General features: G+C 42.1%; 1 protein-coding gene across 1 annotated transcript in view; it reads right to left on the bottom strand.

Moving 5' to 3' along the window:
- The window catches only part of TAFA4 (TAFA chemokine like family member 4), a 75,455-nt gene that overhangs the window by 38,887 nt on the left and 15,483 nt on the right, over nt 1–21,085 (bottom strand). Inside the window, exons 2-3 of the mRNA XM_054837807.1 lie at nt 11,327–11,462; nt 8,122–8,237 (exon numbers count right to left, since the gene is read on the bottom strand). Coding sequence (XP_054693782.1) covers nt 8,122–8,237; nt 11,327–11,462 — 252 coding nt within the window. The remainder of the gene's footprint in view (nt 1–8,121; nt 8,238–11,326; nt 11,463–21,085) is intronic.

Raw genomic sequence — 21,085 nt, 5'->3', positions numbered from 1 at the left:
TCCATTTCCACAGACTCTTATTCAAGCCCGTGCAGTCACTCATTTGGGATGAAACTCTCCGGTAGCACAAGGCCTTATAATTACATTAAAATCAGACTTTAAGTTTGGGACAGGCTCTGTGCTGCTATTACAATTAATGTAATTGCAAGGCTGTGACAATGCAGCCCCTGCAGTAAGCACAGACACGTCGATCAATAGCAGAACAGGCCCTAAAGCAATTTCCATCCCTTAAAATGGCAGTGATTTGCAAAACACTGAATGATGAATTCTGTAAGAATGACTGGCTTAAGCGTTAATAAAATCATAACTATGAAGTCTAACTTTTCTGCTGGGACCAAAAACCATATGACCTATCTGGAGCAGGCTGGAAACTTAATCACAGAAGAATCACAAACTCCCCCTTCAGTGGGGTCAGGACTTCATCTTAGGCAGGTCTTTTAATAATTTCAGAGCAAGGAATTCAATGTAAGTCCTTTACATTTCAATCTATTGCCTTCAGCACTCATGCATCCATCCTCTCAAGGACTCCGCATGTTGGCCTCCATGTAAACCCAGAGCAGGGCTCCCGAGTAGAATGTTGCAATTTTTTGTTGCACCCAAATGAACACTGAGGACAAGACGCTTTCTATCCTATTTGTGGATTTTCATTTATCCAACCATTTCTTTCTCCCCACATTAGCACAAGCATACCCATTTGCAATATAATAACTTTTTATAATATAATCTACTTTTCCCAAACTTAGAACTTAAAAAAGACATAGAGAAAAGAAAGCTTTCTTGGTTAGAATTTTGGTCAATGGAATATCAACATTATCATTTATTGCAGATTGCAGCTATATAAAAAAATGATACTGTCAATGTAAAATAAAGACAGTATTTTCACAAGCTTTCCCCAATGGCTTTTTTTGTGTTTTAACCTGGCAGGGAGCTAAAACAATCACACCGCCATTTGTTCACCTCCCCCTCCACAGTGGGATGGGAGAGAGAATTGAAAAGGCAAAGGTAAAAATTGTGGGTCAAGATAAAGACAGTGTAATAGGACAGACAAGGAAGATAATAGTAATTACTAATAATAGAATATATAAAACAAGTGATGCACAGCACAATTGCTCACCACCCAGAGCTGATGCTCAGCTAGTTCCTGAGCCATGCCACCTCCCAGCCAACCCCCTAGTCATATACGGAGCATGATGTCAAATGGTATGGAATATCCTTTTGGCCAGTTTGGGTCAGCTGTCCTGGCCACGTCCCCTCTCAGTTCCTTGGTTGCCCCCTGCCTTCTTCTTGGCAGTGCAATATAAGAAGCTGAGAAGTCCTTGACCGTTTGGTAACAACTAAAATATTAGTGTGATAGCAACATTATTCTCATCCTAAATCCAAAACACAGCACTATATCAGCTGCTAGGAAGAAATTTAACTATCCCAGCCAAGACCAGGACAGCTTTAAAATAAGGTCACTTTGATATTGTGGGAAAGAGCTTGGTTTCAGCCTCCTGCTCTACAGATTGATACACTGGACTTGGCCATTTGTGTGTTAAATGAGATTCCATCACCTTTTTGATACAGAACTCCCCCTGCCCCCACCACCGGCCTTTTGAAATACAATGAAATATGATACACAAAACCTGCACATTCACTGGTTTGTCTGTAATTTTTTTTCCTCCGACTCCTTCGGATATGCAAATCTTTTCATATACAATGTCATTCCATGCAGTTAAAGTGCACATTCATGGAAAATGATATCAGAAGCTATGTTTTCACCCTGCAAAAGACTAAATTAACACTGAATTGCTCCTTACTGCTAACATAGCTATGCATCCAAATCGAAGACGTTGTCAAAATCTGTCATATATGTTAAAAGTTCTCATTGTTATTTTGGGGGGGTGGAATAGAAAGTGTTTCTTCCTTTTTTTTCTTCTCAAAAATAAATATACCAGCAAACTTCGCGCAGTGAACTCTTCTGCTTTTTGTCTTAAAGGGAACCTACTGCTCAACTGAATTGCTTTCCCTACCTTCTTACTTGAAGAGATTACAGCCAGGGCTGTATATTGCAACTACCCTATATTTAGAAGCTGGATAATAAAACACATAAATAACACACTGAATAAAACATTAAGACATAAAAGGAGTTAAATAGAACAAAAGGGCTAAAGCTTATTGTGCACTAACCATGTCTGACCCATTGAAATACAAAAAGACTCCTAACTTTAATTAGTAAAATGCATAGTTATGATTTAAATCACGAGAAAGCAAGCGCAGTGCCTGTGGGTGGCTGTGCGCTGGAGCCCCATTGACGGCCTTGCAGGGCCCTCTGGTGGAACTGGGAACCATGCCCCTGGCAACCCGACAGCACCGCTAAGAAGAATGACGCTCCAACCCAAAAACAAGGGGAGAAACAGAATCCTGGTTTTTCCCTTTTTCCTTGAAAGCTGCAATATTTGTAATAAAAAGCTGCACTTTTCAGACACACAGCCTTCGCTTAAGTAGATGAAGTCCAGGAGCCTGTGCAAGGGAGGAATTTTTCCTCTGACTCCAATGGGGACAGGATTCTGTCCACAAAGTCCTTAAAGCTGTGAAAACCTGCAATTGATGTGGAACAATCCAGTCTGCTACCAGACCACCTGAAACCAAAAGCATGATCAAGAGGTATTAACAGGTCTGAATTCCAGCTGACAGTGACATTTCACATTCAGAATTAAAAAAAAAAAAAAAAAACCAGGAAAAAGAAAAAAAAGAAAAGCAGACTCAGAGGGTCCTGCAGACCAAAACAATGTCTGATACATACCGCTGCACGTGAATTGCTATTTTGTTCATAAAGGAGCAACATTTTGCTGGAATATTCCCAGGATCATTCATGCCCACCTGCCACTCAGCCCCCAAGTCCAGTCCAACAGCATCACTGAATCCCTTATTCATCCTTCAGCTGAACTGATTGAACAGATGTTCATTTCTTCTTCACCTGATGACTGCTTTACTAATAACGCACCCCACGCTGGCAACTCATCAAGGTTTTACCTATCATAGGCTGCTATTCCTCTCTCACTACCTAATAGAGGCCAATGAAGCATGTACTTTCCCAGTGTGTTAGAGTGGTCGCTAGGTTGGGGGGAAATTCTTCCCCTTCTCCAGAGTACCGACTTCTCCTTGCTGTTTGGGACACAGAAAAGAATTATTAAACACCTAGTTCAACACATACCCTCTGTAATGCCTTCAGCAGGTCTGGTTTGCTGTCCTTCAAGGGCAGCTCTCTGCATCAGGTCCATGTACATACAATACTTGCCACTACTAAATGACAGGAGGTCTGTTTCTGTGACAAACAAGTGACTATGACCATTCCACTGATAAGTTAGACCAGCACTTCTTCAGAGAGCAACCAAAGAAGGACCAAAAAAAAAAAAAAAAAGACACAGGCACATTCTGAAACGGATTGCTTTCCGTGAGGCATAGCAAGGGCAGAAAGGGAGCAGCAGCGAGGAGAGCCTTTGTCTTCTGCGTCAAGTGCACTGCTGCATTATTCACTCAGATTGCTCCTACACAAGCTGAGCCTTTCCATACATCTGTCTCTCCCTGTTCAAGCATCAATCAAAAGAAAACAAAGGAGAACACTTGTGGAATCCCAGAAAATTATCTCAGGTTCCAGTTCAGGCCCTGCTCTGCAGAGAGTATAAAAGCAGCTTGTCTTTCACGTGTGATGGAAATCACTAGTCCTCTGAAAACCAACTAGGACAGCATTCTGGTTGCTGGGGATCACATCTAAGATGCCGGGCAAATTACAAATTTTCAGCTAGATTTCATTAAGCAAAGTTATAGAGTTTACAACAGCTCAGGCTGGTGATAATTCCCCCCCGAACCCACTTCCCAGTCTCTACAATCATGCAGATTTGTTTGCCACTGTTTTTTTTAACAAGACTTCTCCCATTTAACCTCTGACAATCCTGTTAATTAAATTGTCTGCAGTGCAACAAGGAATAAACTCCATGAAAAGAAGTTGCTGCTTATTCCTCCATTTGGCTAAAAGGCCAAGCTGGCCCAGTGCCCTCGAACACAGTGATTTATCCCTACGATCCTGCAGGTACCGTAAGCAAGCGAACCACTAGGGTTACCACTGAAGTCTTCACTTGAAATCACAAATAAAAGAGAAAATGTGAACTGTGTAAGACAATTGAGAGACAAAATTGGCCCCGCTTTAAGCTACAGATGTTTATTAAATATATGGATTCCAGGCATGTTAATAATAACGGACTTACCAAAAATCTAGACCCTTCAGCAAGCAGAAGTAGGCTGGAAGCATTTTAGGTGAGCATGATCACATAAAAATAAAACACAGCAGCCTCAAAAAAGCCAAGCTGCACTGGTAATTCATGACAGAAACTGCTCAGCTGGCTATATCAATTAAATGGTCTACAAGTCCAGCCTCCACGTGAGGTGACTTGAGGAAGTGCCTTTTCAATGCTTCATCATTTTTGAATCCTGACTTACAGCAGTGAGGTGAAAACAAATCTTTTTTGGTACTAAGTGTCTGTTGCTTCATTCAGCACAGCATGGATTTGATATTTATATCAGTATCAGTTAGGTACTCTGGGAGCCTGAAATACTGCCTAATTTTAAATTGCTACAGTCAGGTTGGTGCTTATGCTTCCCTCAGCTATTGTCAGTGCAAAAGACAAACTCTTCAGAAGGATAATTCAGAGCAACAAAGTCAGACAAATATTCTGAAGTGTCTTCTCTACATAGATGTACGGGGAGCCTGCTGAAATAATCTGCATAAGCAGCATCTTCAGTGATCTAATGGTAATGAGAAGGAACATTTCTTCTCTACCTTTCGCCTCGTTAACTCTGCCAGTCAAAGCAATTACAGTGTTCAAATGAAAAACAGGTTGTGGCCTCCAAACTGGGCTCAAGATCCACACTGCTTCAAAGCAATGGCAGGATTGGCATGCTAGAATGAACAGTCTCTTTCTCCAGTAACAGTTATTTGATGGTGGTGAGTATTTTTCAGAACAAAAGAAAGAACTAGTTCTGTCTTACACTTTATTACAGTGAAGAGTCCCTTTTTGTCAAAGGGATTGCTCAATGGCATTCTCTTCCACTTTTCAGCAACAGGATAGTTATTGGGTCCTTAAAGATCTAGTCTCTGTTCCTGTCTGAATATTGCAGAGACAGTTGTCGAATGTCATTCTTTCAGGCACCATCTAACATGATCAAAGTCAATAATTGTATTTTTCCGGATTAGGCTCCTTAAAAATAGCAGTATTTTGAAAAGAAAAAAGAAAAAAGTCAATCCTCACTTTTCATCTTAAATTTGATTGTCTGCTCTTGGTTAAAAAACTTTCTTAGCTTTAATGAGTAAGCATTTTTTCCAAAAGTGACTACTGATGTCAAGCACGTAGCTTGAAACACTGATTTTCAGGAGCAGACACTGCATGTTCTTAAAAAGCAGCTCCTCCTAAAGTATCCCAGGCAAGGCACCCCATGCATCACAAACCGCATGTATTTCCCACCTCCGTACGTACCTGTCAGGTTACAGCTGCTTGACCTAAGGGACTCAGGGCAAAGATTTGGCTAAACTCAAAGCTTGAATTCATCCCTCTAATGTGCTTCAGGACATTTTACTTTGAAAAATGTTAATGTTGCCTATTGACTACAAAAATTTTATCTCAATTGCCATCCAAGAACAAGCTAATTTGTATTAAGCAAATGAGGCTAATTATTTGCTTTCTACAAAACAGGCTACACTAAAAGCTCTAAATTATTTGCTTTCCTGATGAACAAGATGTTGTCTTGCTCACATATCAGATTCCGTCACAGATCTGATCATAGAAGGTTGCTCTAGGTGTTGTATCAAACAGCAAAGATAAAACGAGGCCCAGAAACACAGGCCCCTTGAAGAGAGCCCTCAATCCCTCTAAATGGTCCATGGTGCCATGCGTCAGCCACGGGGAGCTGGAGAATCAAAAAATGGGGTGACCGTTTCATCTGCTTCACGGAATCATAAAGTGGGATGGGGGTCACTTCAGTGTACACATAAGAGAAACTCTGCAAAAATATGACACCATAGTCTAAAAAGGTACATGAAGGCTCCAGGTTCAAGAGTCTATTTGAAAAAGAGCTCTATAATCTGACCAAGCTATTCATGAAGAGCAGAACCTTTCTTTAACCTACCAGAGAAAGGACGGTATGCAAATCTGCTTAACACTCGAGCAGCTTGATTGTGTTTCACAGTACCTCTTTGATACAGGAGAAGGAATTCTTGGTGTCAATTAAAAGTATGCACTCAAGCATTCTGAAATGTTATGTTAAAAAGATCGTCATAATTTATGTAACACATAATGAGCATTCATCATACAAGCCCACAACACTGGATCACTGCTGCCTTATTACAGGTATTTCTCTTAGGTGCACATGCAAAGTGCATCTTTAAAAGACAAGAATAACATTTCTTTTTACAAGACTCTTCCCTAAATGACAAAAGCTGCAGAAGGCTGTTCTCCAGGTTTTGCTGCATAGTCAGCTCTGAAATGCTCTGCTAAGCAGCAGTTGTTTACAGGAAAGGTCAAGAGGGCCTAATTAACTTGTCATTGTGTATAGACCCCCTTCCTCAGTGAAGTGATTCAACTGGTTTCCATAACAGCTACCTGCAAAACAGTAATACCTATCATCCTCTAACACTGTATTCACTGGAATGACTTTATGGGCTTTTACTGAGACATGTCAGTTATTCCCCATAATCTGTGACTACGTTTTATGGCAAACACATACAAGCGCTCCACAGCACCAGGGAATGCAGAGCTGACAATGGGGAAAGGCAAGAAGATGTTTTGTGTAGCTCTTAGATACACACACTGCTGATGCGCTGTGAGCACGTAGACAGACACAGCAGCTATATGCAGATCAGAGTCAGACCTGCTTGCCAGGACTGAAGAGATTTTGGCGAGCACATGAGGAGCCTTCAGCTCCCACCTAGACATTCACCAGAAGCAGCCAGGAAAGAGATCAATAGGTCGTCTCATCTGAAGGATGGAGCCTCTATCAAATGCATCGCCACTTCCTAGCGCTGAGCTGAAGTGAATGCTAACATTAGACCTAGATCCACAAGAGTCTGGCTCAGAGCTAAGAACATTACATGTGGATTTAAGGCATTACTCCTAATTTAAGATTGAGACTACATCACAAATAGCAACACTTGCAGAAATCTCCAAGTCAGCACGAAGCCATACTGAGAATGCAGTCATCTCATCATGGTGTTGCAGCCAGGGTTTTGACCTCTCCTGAAAAGCAAAGCTCACAGGTGGTATTTTGTTAACTTTCCTCTCTCTCTCTCCTGATACCAAAGGTGACACAAGGCTAACTCAGCTAAGCAGTTCTAGGACTTGCAACGATATCTTTGCATTAGCATATCTATATTTCTTCCTGCTTTCAAGCTGATGTGTCTGCATGATCCCAGCACCAAGATGTAGCTTTAAAGATCCAGTCTGGCATCTTTTCATGAAACCAACCCAGCTTGTTTTGAGGTATTTCTGTCATTTACAATCAGATACTACACTGTGCCTGATAGATATACCCTACTAGTATAGTGCATCCTCTAAAATGCCGTATCTTTCTGTTTTCCTCACTATACAGGTTAGGAAAAGAAAGAACATACTATGAGCTGGACTAAACCACAGTTCAGTATTTGTGTTAGTTAGTGAAAGAACTGGCTAACATAAGTCTGAGGGCTTTGATCTATTGCCCACCAAAGCCAATGATACTGTTGTAAAGTCTCTTGATAACAACTGGATTAAGAGGGAGAAGATAATGATACATTTCAGAGTATCTTTGGATAAGGATAAAACAAAAGGACACAAACAAATCCTGAAGTAATGTCATGAAGTCACTCAAAAAAAAAAAAAAACAAAAACAACTATCTGGTGAGCTTCAGTACATAAAATCACTAGAGAAAAACCATGAAAATTTACAATAACTCATTTTTTCTTGTTGCTGTTGTATTTTTAACCCATTGCACTGATTATAACATGCTGTCAACAGCCTCATCAATTATCCATTGCTAAAAAGTGGGCTCTAACATTCTGCGAGAGGTATTAATTGGTCTCAGTAGCACATAATGAGTTTAAAAGCTCCTACCTGTGTGCCCCCGGGGATGGTGGCTAGAGGCGGACAACAATTTACAGCAGACCATTAACACATAGACCAGAAAGAGCCAGTCAGATAGAAGCATTGATTTGGCACAGAATCTCATCCTGGAGGCAGAAAAGGAAGCAGGTGAGTGAAAGAACATTGTGAGTAGGGAATAACATAAAAATGATGTGGGGAAGGAAAAGCTGAAAAGATGCTGAAGAATAACTGATATGGCTTACTACAAGGCAACACAGACAAAATCATATTTGTGGTTTGGTTGGGATCAATTCTTTGTTAAGCATGTTCTATAATTAGAAGCAATGCAATGACTATCACACATTGTATTACCCACAAACACATATTTATAATAACACATTATCAGTGCCATACATTTCCATGAATCGGAGACAAGAGGTTGGTTTGGGGCTTTTTTTGGATTAAGATCCATCCACACTCAAATTTAAATCTACACATTTATAAGTTGTGCTGCTGTTTTTAAACTGTACCTGCCTCAAAATCATGGAAACATCACAGAAAAAAGTCTTTTTTACTTAACGCTTCTCAGGACATATTTGCTAAAGCTACCAACTCCCATGTAACCATGCACATGAATTGGCTGGATCTCCCAAGGACACAACATCTGTTAGCCTTCCTGGAGATCAATAAGTTTGCTGAGGGTTAAACCCTCATGAAACCAGCACCTCAGTCAAACATGCGAGGAGTGACTGCTCTGCCAGGGTATTAGAAACTGCATTTCACAACACACTTGTTTTAAAGAAGGTAGATGTTGTTAGTCTTATTCATGTTAGTGTTAGAAATAAGACCACAAATCCTCAGTAATTTTGCTGTGAATATCTACAATTAAATCCCTCAATGGTTTATGTTATGCCATTCATCATATAGAAAGGTAATCTAATAATTTTCTTAAACTCAGTTATGATGATTTATTACTCATGTGATACATAAATGGGCATTATGCACTTGAACCCTTAGATATGTTCCACACTTTCAGCAAATGCTGTAAGCAGGCATACATCAAATTAATTAAAGGCAATTTATAGATTTGCATAAATTGAACTAAATACTGCTTTCATAGCAGTGACGTTAGTCTGCAGTTAATCAGCGCACTGGGATTTGGGCAAGCCTGTCATAAGCATGCTTATTTGTACCAAAAAGTCCTTTGAGAACTTCTTTCCCCTGCAGATTCCAGTTCTGATTCTTCCAAGTATTTTTTAAATAATTTGTTTATCTGTATATTTTTAAAATACCCGAGATTGTTCAGCTAATCCAATATTCAAGTCCTGAATAGACTGATAGTTTAAAAAACAAACCTCATGCCTTAGACAGCTCTACTGTCAAAGCCAGGTGAAGCACTTCTGGTTTAAATTTGATAAGCATCTACAAATGAAACCAAAACAGATCCCACATTTTCTCATTTAAAAGTACTTGCATAATTTTTCCTTTCACACATCACGAAATAATTTCATTCTCCCATTGTATATGAATGGGAATGTTGATAAAGCTCAAACAAATTACAAATGCACTTATTAATATCAAAAATTAAGACACCAAAAGCCTGTTGTATGTAAATACATTTTAGCAAACATCATTTTACGCTTTAGAAAAAAAATACATTGGTGAAAAAAACAGCACCTTCAGCTGTCCTTGTAGACTTTAGTCCAGCCTACAAACACTTAAAAAAGCTACACAAATATTGCTAAAAAATAACACACCATGTCTACGGATTTAAGGAAAAAAAAAATTTAAATAAGCCACATATTAAGGACTGACTTGGCAAAAAGGTACCTTTCCTTGTGTTAAGAAGGTACTCTGTTTTGAGCCCAATATGTTGCCACCCTGAATGCAAATGAACCAGTACAGGAAGAAACACACTGAGGCTCTTTTGCAGCAGTATGAAGGAGTCTTCTGAAAGCATGAATCAAGCCCAGAAGATAAAGACATCACTGGTCCTTGCCTACCCTACAAGCATCCTCTTATGGAGCACTCCCAGGCTAATTCAGAGCAGCTACACTTCAGCTAATAAGCATGGACCTAATTCACCTCTTGCACCCAGCTGAACCACATAATGCTACTGCAGCTAATGGCATTGAGTCACTGTGAAACCAGCATAAATGTTATTATTGCTGTTGATCCAATATTAGCCTAAGGAAACTGTCCAGTAGGCTTTGAAATCAACCTACCATTTCAGATTTTAGTCACCCAAGTCTTCCCCAGGTAACTGAACGTCATTTTCTTGAGGAGAGAGCTGAATTTAACCTTAGTTTTCTTGCTTTTGCAATGAGAAATACAGAGCTTACACTTCATGCACCAGTTACCACTAAAGAGGAAGTCATCATCTGCTCATCTTGCAATACCATCCCTCTGTTGCTCTAAATGCAAACACAGGAATCTGATCGAAGTATCAATGGAGACCCCAGCTCTGGTGTCACTCTGTAGTATCATAATGAAGACAGGGACCCTCCTTCAGGTTTCCTGAGGTGTGACTGAAAGCAGGATTTAACCCTTGGAATCAAATACTACAGATCAGACATTTTAAGCATGCCCTTTCTGGTGTGAGTTGATGGAGGGTAGAGGTCTTTAGTCCCAAATCATGCACTGCCTGCTCAACAGCTGCTATTCCAGTATGTAAATGAACCCAGGTGTTCCCACCATTCCCAGTGCAGGAACAAAGCTGGTCTCAGTGGAAGTGGTTGTGCGCTTACCTAATTTCGACACTTTCCCAGATTATGAGTTTGATTGTTTTGAAGCCTGATGTTAGACAGGGAATGTGAAACCAGGTTTCATCAGGTTAACAGGGTAACCCTACCCCTTTGTAAGTATACTCAAGTCCAGGAATAAGTGTATCACTACACAGCATCAACTTAGTTATGTCCAAACTGAAAGGCTACTAAAAGCATCCAGTGCTATTAAAATGATACAACATTTGCAGACTTTAGTCTGCCTTGCAGGTAGACAGGACACAAGTCTTCAGCCCACTAATATAAAGAAATACAAGGGGATCTTTAAAAAGGCAGGGAAAAAATGAAATTTGGCAGACAGATGCAGCAAGGGGTGCTGAGCCCTTCAGCGTCAGTGTGCTGCTGCTTTCAGAAATGTCAAGCCTTCATTCTCTGTTGGATTCAAGTGGATATTGTTGCTAACCAGAACAGCAAATCTTCAGTGTCATTTGAAAGATAAAAAGTGCTCTTACCTTGGGGACTTTGCAAGAATTTTGTTCCAGTCAAACACAATTATTTCAGTGTGTTTTTCATAGTTATTCCAGAATCCCATTTGCGGCAGCAAATAAGCCTTTCTGCATTTCAGAATTTTTCCTTCGCTTTGGGGACCTAGAAAGAAAGCCATATTACACTGCAATTAACGTCTGGAATGGTGCTGTGAAATAGATCTTCATTACCAAAAACGTTGTTTCACAGTGCCATCTACAGTGCAATCCAAGGCAAAAGACAGCAGTTATATTGCTCTTTTCACTTATTTCCAAGAACACAGACAAACTGTGATGAGGCAGCTCTGAAATATCACTACATCAACTAAAGGCAGAGTTCGCTATACTAGAAATTACAAACTTAATGTGCGCAGCTCACTGTGTCTTTACAACCCCGCCACCCAACTGCTGTGAAAGCTGTAAGGGCTAAGACTCCACCATAGTGCAAACAGATCCACATGATTACCTGCTACCTCCAACAGTTTGAACCAGACATTATTAAAGAAAGGTGGAAAATCTTTGTCTTCAAAAGATTTGGCCAAGGCCCTTGGAGTCTGGCTGCCTCAGGAGCAGAGGGTCTGTAGGGTTGCATCCACAGGATCGTGTCTGTGCAATCAATGCATTATAGCACCCTCTGACACTTTCGTCCACTTTTGTCTCTCCTTGCTCCCAGCATCACATCTCACACCCAGCCCAGAAGCTACACTTTGAAATCACTATATGGAGACACCTTTGCAGCAGTACTGACACACGTTCCACAGAATAACGAGCTCAAACACTCCATTTCATAGACATTCAAGTCTCTTTGGTTTTATTGTTTATGTTTGTTCTCTCACTTCTATCCCTGGGCTCAACTTGACCTTCTGCTATTGAAAACACAACACAGTGCAATTTGTGAGAGTAATAATAATGTGATCTTCACCTACGGAGTGAGCACAATAACCTTTTCTCATCTTCTCCCACCACTCTCTTCATTTCACTCTTCTTTTGATCAATTAGATATTTGCTTTTAAGAAACACAAAATTACACTATCACATTGGAGGGCAAAGCATCTCTGGGGTCATAAAAGCACACAGGCAGACACCTTTCAGAAGCTTAGGAGCAGAAAGCCTCTGGCTTGAAACACTCAGTTCCTTTCTGTTCAGAACACCAGGAGAAAATAGAGTAATCGCTGGAATTAAAGAGGTACCAGGCCAGCAATCTATAATTAATCACATTTTACTCTGTCTTCACTTTCTAATGTGAGACAAAATCACAGCGTAGCAGTTCTAAGCAAAACAAAATGTGGGCAAAGATATGTCTTAAGACAAAGCACTACCGTCCTGTATTAATCCTTTCTTCCACAAATACACATAAAAAAAAAAAATCAGCATGCCTCAAAAGGCCTATTGAGAAAAAGCAAAAAACCAGTCTTTCCAATATAATATTAAATGGCTGAAATGGTTATGTGGCACATTTTTACCCATTTCATAGTAGGACAGATAGAGAAATATATTCTTACAGTGCTCTTGTAGAAATCAATATTGCAATGTACTAACTTGGGTTTTAGTGTTTATCTGTTCCATAATTTTTATTAGAGAGGAAAAAAAAAAAATCTGTGCAGATGCATCTACAGCTAAATAGTAACTTTAGTGAAACCTGTTCTGTAAACACACATTAAACACTGGTAAAAGACAAGGAAGTATTGATTATTCTAACTCATTCCAATTAAATGGATACAGCAAAAGCAGCAGATGATAAGCCACCAGCATATCTTGGGGCTTTCTGATGCCTTCCAGGCAGTGATATTTCATAAGAAAATAGGGTTGAGGGGAGTGTAAGGCAAACTTCTAAAGTGCAATCTTAAGTCTGAGATTCAGCTGGTTTATGTCAATAAAGGAGGCTGATCAGAACAGAAGCAAGAGGCTCACCTGGCTAATAACGGTAAAAGGAATTCCAGGCTTCTTATGGCAAAATTGTGTTTTGTGCTTATTTTGTGATGGGTGGTTTTACTGCTGCTCCCCGCCTCGTCTCAGGGCACAGCATTACTTTGGAAAACAGAGCTGCACAAACAAGCAAATCACTCCTGACCTCCTGCACCAGGAGCTCTGCTGGGGCAGCGTGGCCTGCGAGGGCAGCTGCTCCCACAAGCGGGCACCAGCCATCTGTGAGAGCCAACTGAGTGCCGCTTTAAACAAAATAAAAATCAGCGGCACCTCCCGAGAGGTGACAATATGTCTGACAACAGCTGGAATTTTGTGGATGAAGTCCTCGATTTCAACACAGTAGGGTTAATTTACACAAGAGGGATTTGAATAGAAGTTACCCAAGGAAAGCAATCTTATGATGAAAGGGGCATTTTTATACAACAAGCTCTAGGCAGGAGGCAACTGAACCTCCACTTCTATCTCTAGCAAAGCTATAGAAAAGAAAAGGAGGAAGGGGAAGAGGGGAAGGGCTCCGCTCTCCGTATTTACACATGGGCTGGCCATGAACAGCTCCTGCTTTGCACCTTAGTTGCCTCAAACCCCACCTCAGGCCACAGAACCCTCCCATGTCAGTATTTAGGGTATCCACGAGCCCACATTAAACTGTGGGTTCTGGTATCTGAAGGGAATTGCAACGGTCAGATCTGCTGCACCTCAGCCCAGCACAGTCTGTTCTCTGTGCCTCTGCACTCCAGTAAAATGGGTATGAATAGCATTTCCCTACGCAAGAGAAGCATTTCAAGAACAGAAACAATAAAGGTCTAAAGTTATTTGAAAATTGTATGGGCACTGTATAATTCCTTTGACAGATGGAATAAGATAGCATTTTAAATTAGGTACTTTTCCTACCAATATTTACATGTTGTAAAATACTTCTTACAGCTACTTTCTGTAAAGAATAAATTACTAACCCATTTTATGCCATCTTTTATAATAAGCTATTAAATAATTTAGAAAACCTCCATCCATTAAATATTTAAAAGGCCTTAATTTCCCCATTCTCAATAATTTCTCACTTAAAATAAAGACAGCGCATCCCTTAAAAGTCTCCTCTTCTGCAAAGCAGTCGGTGAGAAGGCAGTGAGTATGGGTGCCACACACTTCACAGGGTGATTTGCCAGCCCGAGAGTTTAACCCCACCGTCAGCCCCATTAAACTCTTCTGCCCCACTGAATAAAGAACTGAGAGGAAACAGAGCAACATCTGCAATTTCTTAGGTAAGAAAAAAAAAAAAAAAAAAGAAAAAACCACCAAAACAAAACCAAATTACCTAGTCTGGTCACTAAGTGTATTTGAAAAGTGCTGCTATTTGAATTTGAGGGGAAATAAGAGACAAAAATGAAGAAAAGAACTAGATCAAACACCTGCTTGACCAGTTCCGCCTGTTACACACCAGCTAACTAACACAGACCGCCCGTTTCAAGGCTAAAGGACCGCAAACGGACAGGTATTTAGCAACACCCCTCCAAAGACGCCGTTACCCCACAGAAGCGGTTTGCCCTAGGCCCACAGGCTGCAGGGCAGGCGCTGCCTGCCGCTCAGCAGAGGACCGACACCTGGAAGGAGCCACTCCTCGGCCCAGCTTGGCATCCCACAGCAGTTTTATGGCCGCGAGTGGGGAAATCGTTTTGTCCGTGGGCAGGAACTTTATTTTTGCTGGTGCTAAAGCTCCTTTGAGGGGACTCGGGGCGGCGGGGAACGCCTCGCCTCCCTGAGGGCGACGGGCGGCCGCGGGCCCTGCGGCGTGGTGCTGCTGCCCCCTGGCGGCCGCTCGGCAGCTCCGCCGGCGCCCGCCGCCCCCCCTCCCCTCAGCACAATGGAGCTGTCCCCGGCCCAGGCCGCATGCATAATTTAGCGGCGAGCTATTAAACACTTCCAACTTTTGTCATTACTAGGAAATCTCATTAAATCTCATCCGTACAACGTGCACCAATTGCTCCGCCGAACCCCGCTCCTTGTTCTCCGCCGGAGCCATCCCGGCCCTCAGAGAGATCCCCTCCGAGGCCCCTGCCTGCCTCAAAACCTCTAATTTGCGAGCTCTCCTTTGTGCAAGAATGAACTGTCCATGCAAATTAAGTTTTGTCATTAATCATATTAACGCGTTGCTGTCGCAGGATTCCTCTGTTCACCCTCCTCTCGGAGAGCTGGGCTGCCGGAGGCGTTGCTGGGCTGGGGGGCTCCCGTGCTGTCTCACAGGCTGTGCCCCGTCTCCTCACGGTCCCTTGTGAGCCCAGAGAAATGGGCCAGCCGGAGGGAAATAACGCGGTTTAGATTCTGAATTCAGCCCCTCAACCCTCACCCAGAAATCTCTGCATCAGGTCAGGTAACTTTAGCTTGATCTGAAGACTTCAAGTGACAGTAAATTCACCGCAGCTAAGTTACTCCTACAGTTAATTAACCTCACTTTAAACACTGCACCTGATTTCTAATCTGAGTTTGTCCAGCTTCTACTTCTAGGCATCTGATCTCATTAGGCCTCTTGCTGGCAGATGAAAGCAACCTCAGCTTCCCGGTACTGCTGCCCACACTCGCTGCTCGCACCCGCCATCATGTCCCTGGCTTTCACACGAGATGGAGGAAGACTCTCCTTGGAGGAAGCCTCTCCTTGGAGGCCTTTGCACTATTAAATCTGTCAAACAGCTCTTCTCTGCGTCACTGCCAGTTTCTCAGCATCAGGTATTTTGAAGTCAACCTCAGGAGACTCAGTAACCAGAGATGATCTTGATCAATACCACAAACAGAGGTAACAAACCCTCCAGGTTGTACGTCATGTTCCCTCCTGATATATCGTGCTTGTCTACCCGGCTGGTGCATCACATGGGGACAAGTAAGGTGCTTAAAGGTCTCAGTTCTGCCCATCATTAATCACACTGAGTACCAGTTACGCCAGGTAGAAAGGCACTATGCAAACTGCAGAAGGACACAAAGTTGTCCGCGTAGTAACATAACGTGAGCCAAATTCCCCTATCCTTTACTCCCAGGGAAAACATCAACCTTCTGCTGTGTCTACTTCCCTATAGGTATCACTGAGGGATGCCCAATAACATCAAGCTCCATCAGGCAAACTGAATTGAGAAGGCTCTTCAGACAGCAAGAAAATTAGCTAAACAAGGTGGCAGCAAACTGCAAGTGTGCTTCCTTACTTTTAAGCAAGCCAGACATAGAGCAAAAAAATCACTGAGGGACTGCGGCATTCCCAGCACTTCTCAGATTCCAGCAGACTCGCAACACACTTCACCTGCAATTTCTGAGGTGTTTTTTATAACATCACATTCCATTTATGACATCAGTCTCTGCTGGCAGCAGCTCAGCCTGTCACCACTAGTCAGCCCTTTCCACAGGAATATTTCAAAACCTCACTTAACAGCAACTGGGGGAGGTGGGGAGGAAAAGGAAACAATCCCAATGAGAGCTAAAGGAAATAAAATCCACAGCCTCCTAAGAAGGGAGTACTGAACTGCTATTACATCCACATAGCATGAGATATCGACCACACCAGCAGCCGGACCATCCACAACAGACAGGCATCCTACGTGCCATGTGCTTTCGGGGAAATGTGTCTGTCTTCACCAGCATTTGGAGTTCTCTAGGGTATCTCTGTCTTCATTGTTTCCTTTAGAGATGAGAACAAATCTATCCGTTGTGGGCATATTAAGAGGATGTGCTGAGAGGACTGCAAAAATATGCCTAAACCACCCTAATTCTCTGCCCCAGTCACTGTAGACTTCCTCGGTTAGTTGTGCTAGAGTGAGAATAGTGAGTTGGGTGGATGTTCTGTTGGAAAGCCTTTGTCAGTTGGTCTCATTTTAAGTGAGCGTTTGTGGCTTCCAAGTTTAATCCAGTGGAGCTCGGGTCACACAGAAGCAGAGAACTAAGGGACTGCCAGAAGATCTCAAGTTCACACTGCAAGGAGGAGTTGGAAATCAAAGCTGTTGCCTCCTCTGCTGAGGCAGAACAAGTCAGATGTCTGCTCAGAACCTGATGCAATGCAAACTACAAGGGCTAGTTGGCCCCTCCAGGCAAGGGAACAGTAGCTTCTTCATATACACTGACTCCTGTGTATATTCTGGAGACCTGTGGTCACCAGAACTCACAGCTTACAAGTCTATTTACATGGCAAGAAGAAGTAGTCTTGCAAATGAAGTATATGAGTTATGCTGGCACAAATAACTGATCACTTGCAGTTCAAAAGGATAATCTCTGTGTATGAGAGGATCACCTAAATTAAATAGAATCTCATTTATAACATTAATTTTTACGAAAATGTTTTATAACCTGCTCTCTCAATTCAAACCAAGTCCACATCTTCCCTCCAGGAAAAATTCTGCCAAGACCAACAGGGCTGCTCTGAGAGCAAAGTACAGCTATTCTAGCTGTAAAGTAGAGGCACAATAGGCCCTTTTCTCCATACGGCATTATTTATTATTCATCACCATCCTACAAAGAACTCTTCTGCCAAAGTAAACTCCTGAAGAGGTAAGCATTGCTATCAAGGTTTCATTTTTAAGGTTGTACAGACTTCCCAACCAGGACAGCCAACACAGCATATCTCCTCATTACAGCCCAGCATTTCAACTCTTTCAACTACATTTATCAGAGAGAATTTTTCATTGTGATTATCCAGGTTCTTTCAGTCCCTTACTACAGCTCAAAATCTTCCCCACCCCCTGGTGTATGGCCTACTTAAGAGATGGGCAGACTTGCAGGGTCTGTGTTCAAGGAAGCACAGGAATTGCTTCAACCCTGTTCAAAGAGGAGGCAGAGCAGAGACAGTGCCCTGCTCCACTCCCAGCTGACCTCCCAGAAGCAGAGCGGTACTCACGTAAAGCAGGCAGCACGCCAAAAAATGTGGAGAGAAACGTCTTTGAAGGAAATCTCTTCAGCAGGATGTTTCAGACAAGGCAAACACACATTTTCCCCTATTGGAAAATTTGCCTGCCAGGTAGCAAAGCAGTAATGTTGTTGCACAGATTATCTTGAGCAATAAGACACTGTTTTCTATACCCTGAATTTCATTTCTCCCACAGGAGTAAAAGATAACTAACTCAATAGCTATAGAGCAGGTCACTCACCTTTCTTCCTACTCACCAGGGACCCAGGTGAGGTGGTAAGTTATTTTGCAGAGATCACATGGGGAAGGGAGGGAGAGGACAGAGGAGGGCCTCATGTCAGTTTGTGCCTCTGGATGACACACTGGGAGGTCCCAGAGCTGTTCTTGGTGCCTGGTGACCAGCCCAAGGATCACATGCAAGAAGTAGACCATCACTGACTATGGGTGACTATTCAAATTAAGAACAAGAGGCAATCCCAAGGAAATAACATGAAAAATAAGAGATTCAACAACTGTGAGCAGTAAAGAAAGGTTGAAGTAGCTGTGTTTGTTTAGTCAAAAAAAGAGAGTTTATTGGAGAGTTTATGGAGCACCTCTCCTATGAGGACAGGCTGAGAGAGTTGGGATTGTTCAGCCTGGAAAAAGGCGGCTCCGGGGAGATCTAATTGTGGCCTTCCAGTACCTGAAGGGGCCTACAGGAAAGATGGTGAGGGACTGTTCATCAGGGAGTGTAGTGACAGGACAAGGGGGAATGGGTTTAAGCTGAAGGAGGGTCGATTTAGATTAGATGTTAGAAAGAAATTCTTTACTGTTAGAGTGGTGAGGCACTGGAACAGGTTGCCCAGAGAGGTTGTGGAGGCCCCATTCCTGGAAGGATTTAAGACCAGGTTGGATGAGGCTTTGGGCAATGTGGTCTCGTGGAGGGTGCCCCTGCCCGCAGCAGGGGGCTGGAACTAGATGATCTTTGAGGTCCCTTCCAGCCCTAACCATTCTATGATTCTATGAGACGTGCTAACTGTCTCCTTGAAGAGATCTGCTTTAAAGAAGGGCAAGATTTAAAGGAGTGGTTCTCTGTAGCTACTGCAAATAGCATAAACATAAATTAAGTGTCCTTCCAAGACAACTTCATGTGTGCATGAGGAGAAACTTTCTATATCTAAGTGTGGGAAACCAGTGGGGCAAGCTTCTCAAAAAAGTCATGGAGCCTGCTTTGATGGAGTGGGTTTTTTAATTGACTGAACACCTATGGGATGGTTAAGGCTCCCTTCTCCATCCATAGGGTTGGATTACATGTTTGCTCAGGGTCTGTAACAGGACTACAACTGCTTTATGCCTTGGAGCAAAAAGCAGCCCTGGACTATAAACGTGAGGTGAATAGTCACTGTTCACAGTGTCACCCTCAGTACCCTGACCACAGACAGTCATCAAGTCAGAGGTTAGTGGAGGAAAATTGTGGCAGCAAGAAACTGAAAATACCTCCGACACATATTGATTTTTTTTTTTTCATGCAGACAGGGTCAGCTTGTGTTATATTTAGATATCTTTCTGGTGGTTCTGAGAGTCATTATGCAACCAAATTTGGTTCTTTCTGATTCTACTGTATTAGAATACTATATTCTCTTGTTATTCCACAAAATGCCTCATTCACATTAAATAATTACAGCATGTCCACTCATGCTTCCCTAAGCTGTATTAGGCCCTGACTCTAACAGGGCCTGTCCATTCCTGTGCCACCAATGTGATCTGGTCCCCACTTTCGTTTCAATTCATGAAACACTCCAAGAGGAAAGCATAGAATAGCTGGTTTTGCTTTTAGAACACAAACATGCTTTATGAGCAGTGGATGCACATTGGCTGATGAAGAATCCCAACTGTCTGGGTATATGGGATAATTATTCCACTTGGGACTCATTAGCTAATTGTTAAAAGATTCTAATGAAAAGCATTTCATAAATACAGCACTAAATTTCCAGAAGTGTAATTATGGGCTGAACGCACATTTTTAGCACCTGAGTTATCAACTACATAAGCCAATAGCAAAACATCTTGTGGCGTGCTATCTCTGTTCTCTCTGTCAGTATGGGTAGTACATAGGATAACTACTAGCAAAATGAAAGGTAACATTTTTGATATTCCCAAAGATAGCACAGTTAGCTTGAGTTTGGTTGAAAACTCTGCCCCCAGCATATAGAATCTCCTGTGACAATAGGGAAGAACAAAACTTGCACAGGGTGGGAGACACACAGACCAAAGAGCTATAACCCAACTTCTTGATCTTGTTTTGTCATTTGACTTTGATGCTATGGGACAAGCTTTTTACTCGGTGTTTGAAAGCATTGTTTGCTTATCTGAGCCTGCTCCTCAAGTTATTTTACAAAATCATTGCTCTATTGAATAGGAAAAGTTCAGAACCGAGTTCCTGACCCACCAGTTCAGGAACTGTTACCAAAAAAAAAAAAAAAAGCAGAATATCATTCCTCATTTTCTGTTATTGAATCACAGATGCCAAATACTGCAGATAAGCTAGCAAGGCATTTGTATGGCATGAAGACTTGGAGTTGGGTCATTAAATAATTGTACTTTAAAGGAGAACCCATTCTTGTTCAATCTGATCCTAGTTAAATGAACAAAAGCATATTCAGAACCAATCTCAAAGTTGTATTTGCTTTTCTATGGTTTGGCAACATCATGCTGGATGGAAGTACTGACCATGACACAGAGTGCACCTGTACACAGCACTGTCTGAGCTATGGATAATTTAATTCCTAGTCCAGCACTGACGGCACTGGTCTTGAGTCCTGAACTCTGATCTCTGCTCCACATTGTACCATGGAGAAGCATCTGCTAGTTTGGAGCACCACAACCACAGTATGGACGTGGCACAGCTGGGTTTAGCTCTCGCCAAGTTTGAGAGACCTGGGGGAGGCTGTAGCTGTACACTGTCTGTA

This window comes from Grus americana, chromosome 11 (assembly GCF_028858705.1).
Source record: "Grus americana isolate bGruAme1 chromosome 11, bGruAme1.mat, whole genome shotgun sequence".
NCBI lineage: Eukaryota > Metazoa > Chordata > Aves > Gruiformes > Gruidae > Grus > Grus americana.
The sequence above is the reverse complement of the archived record's forward strand: the minus strand, read 5'-3'. Positions and strand labels throughout refer to the sequence as shown.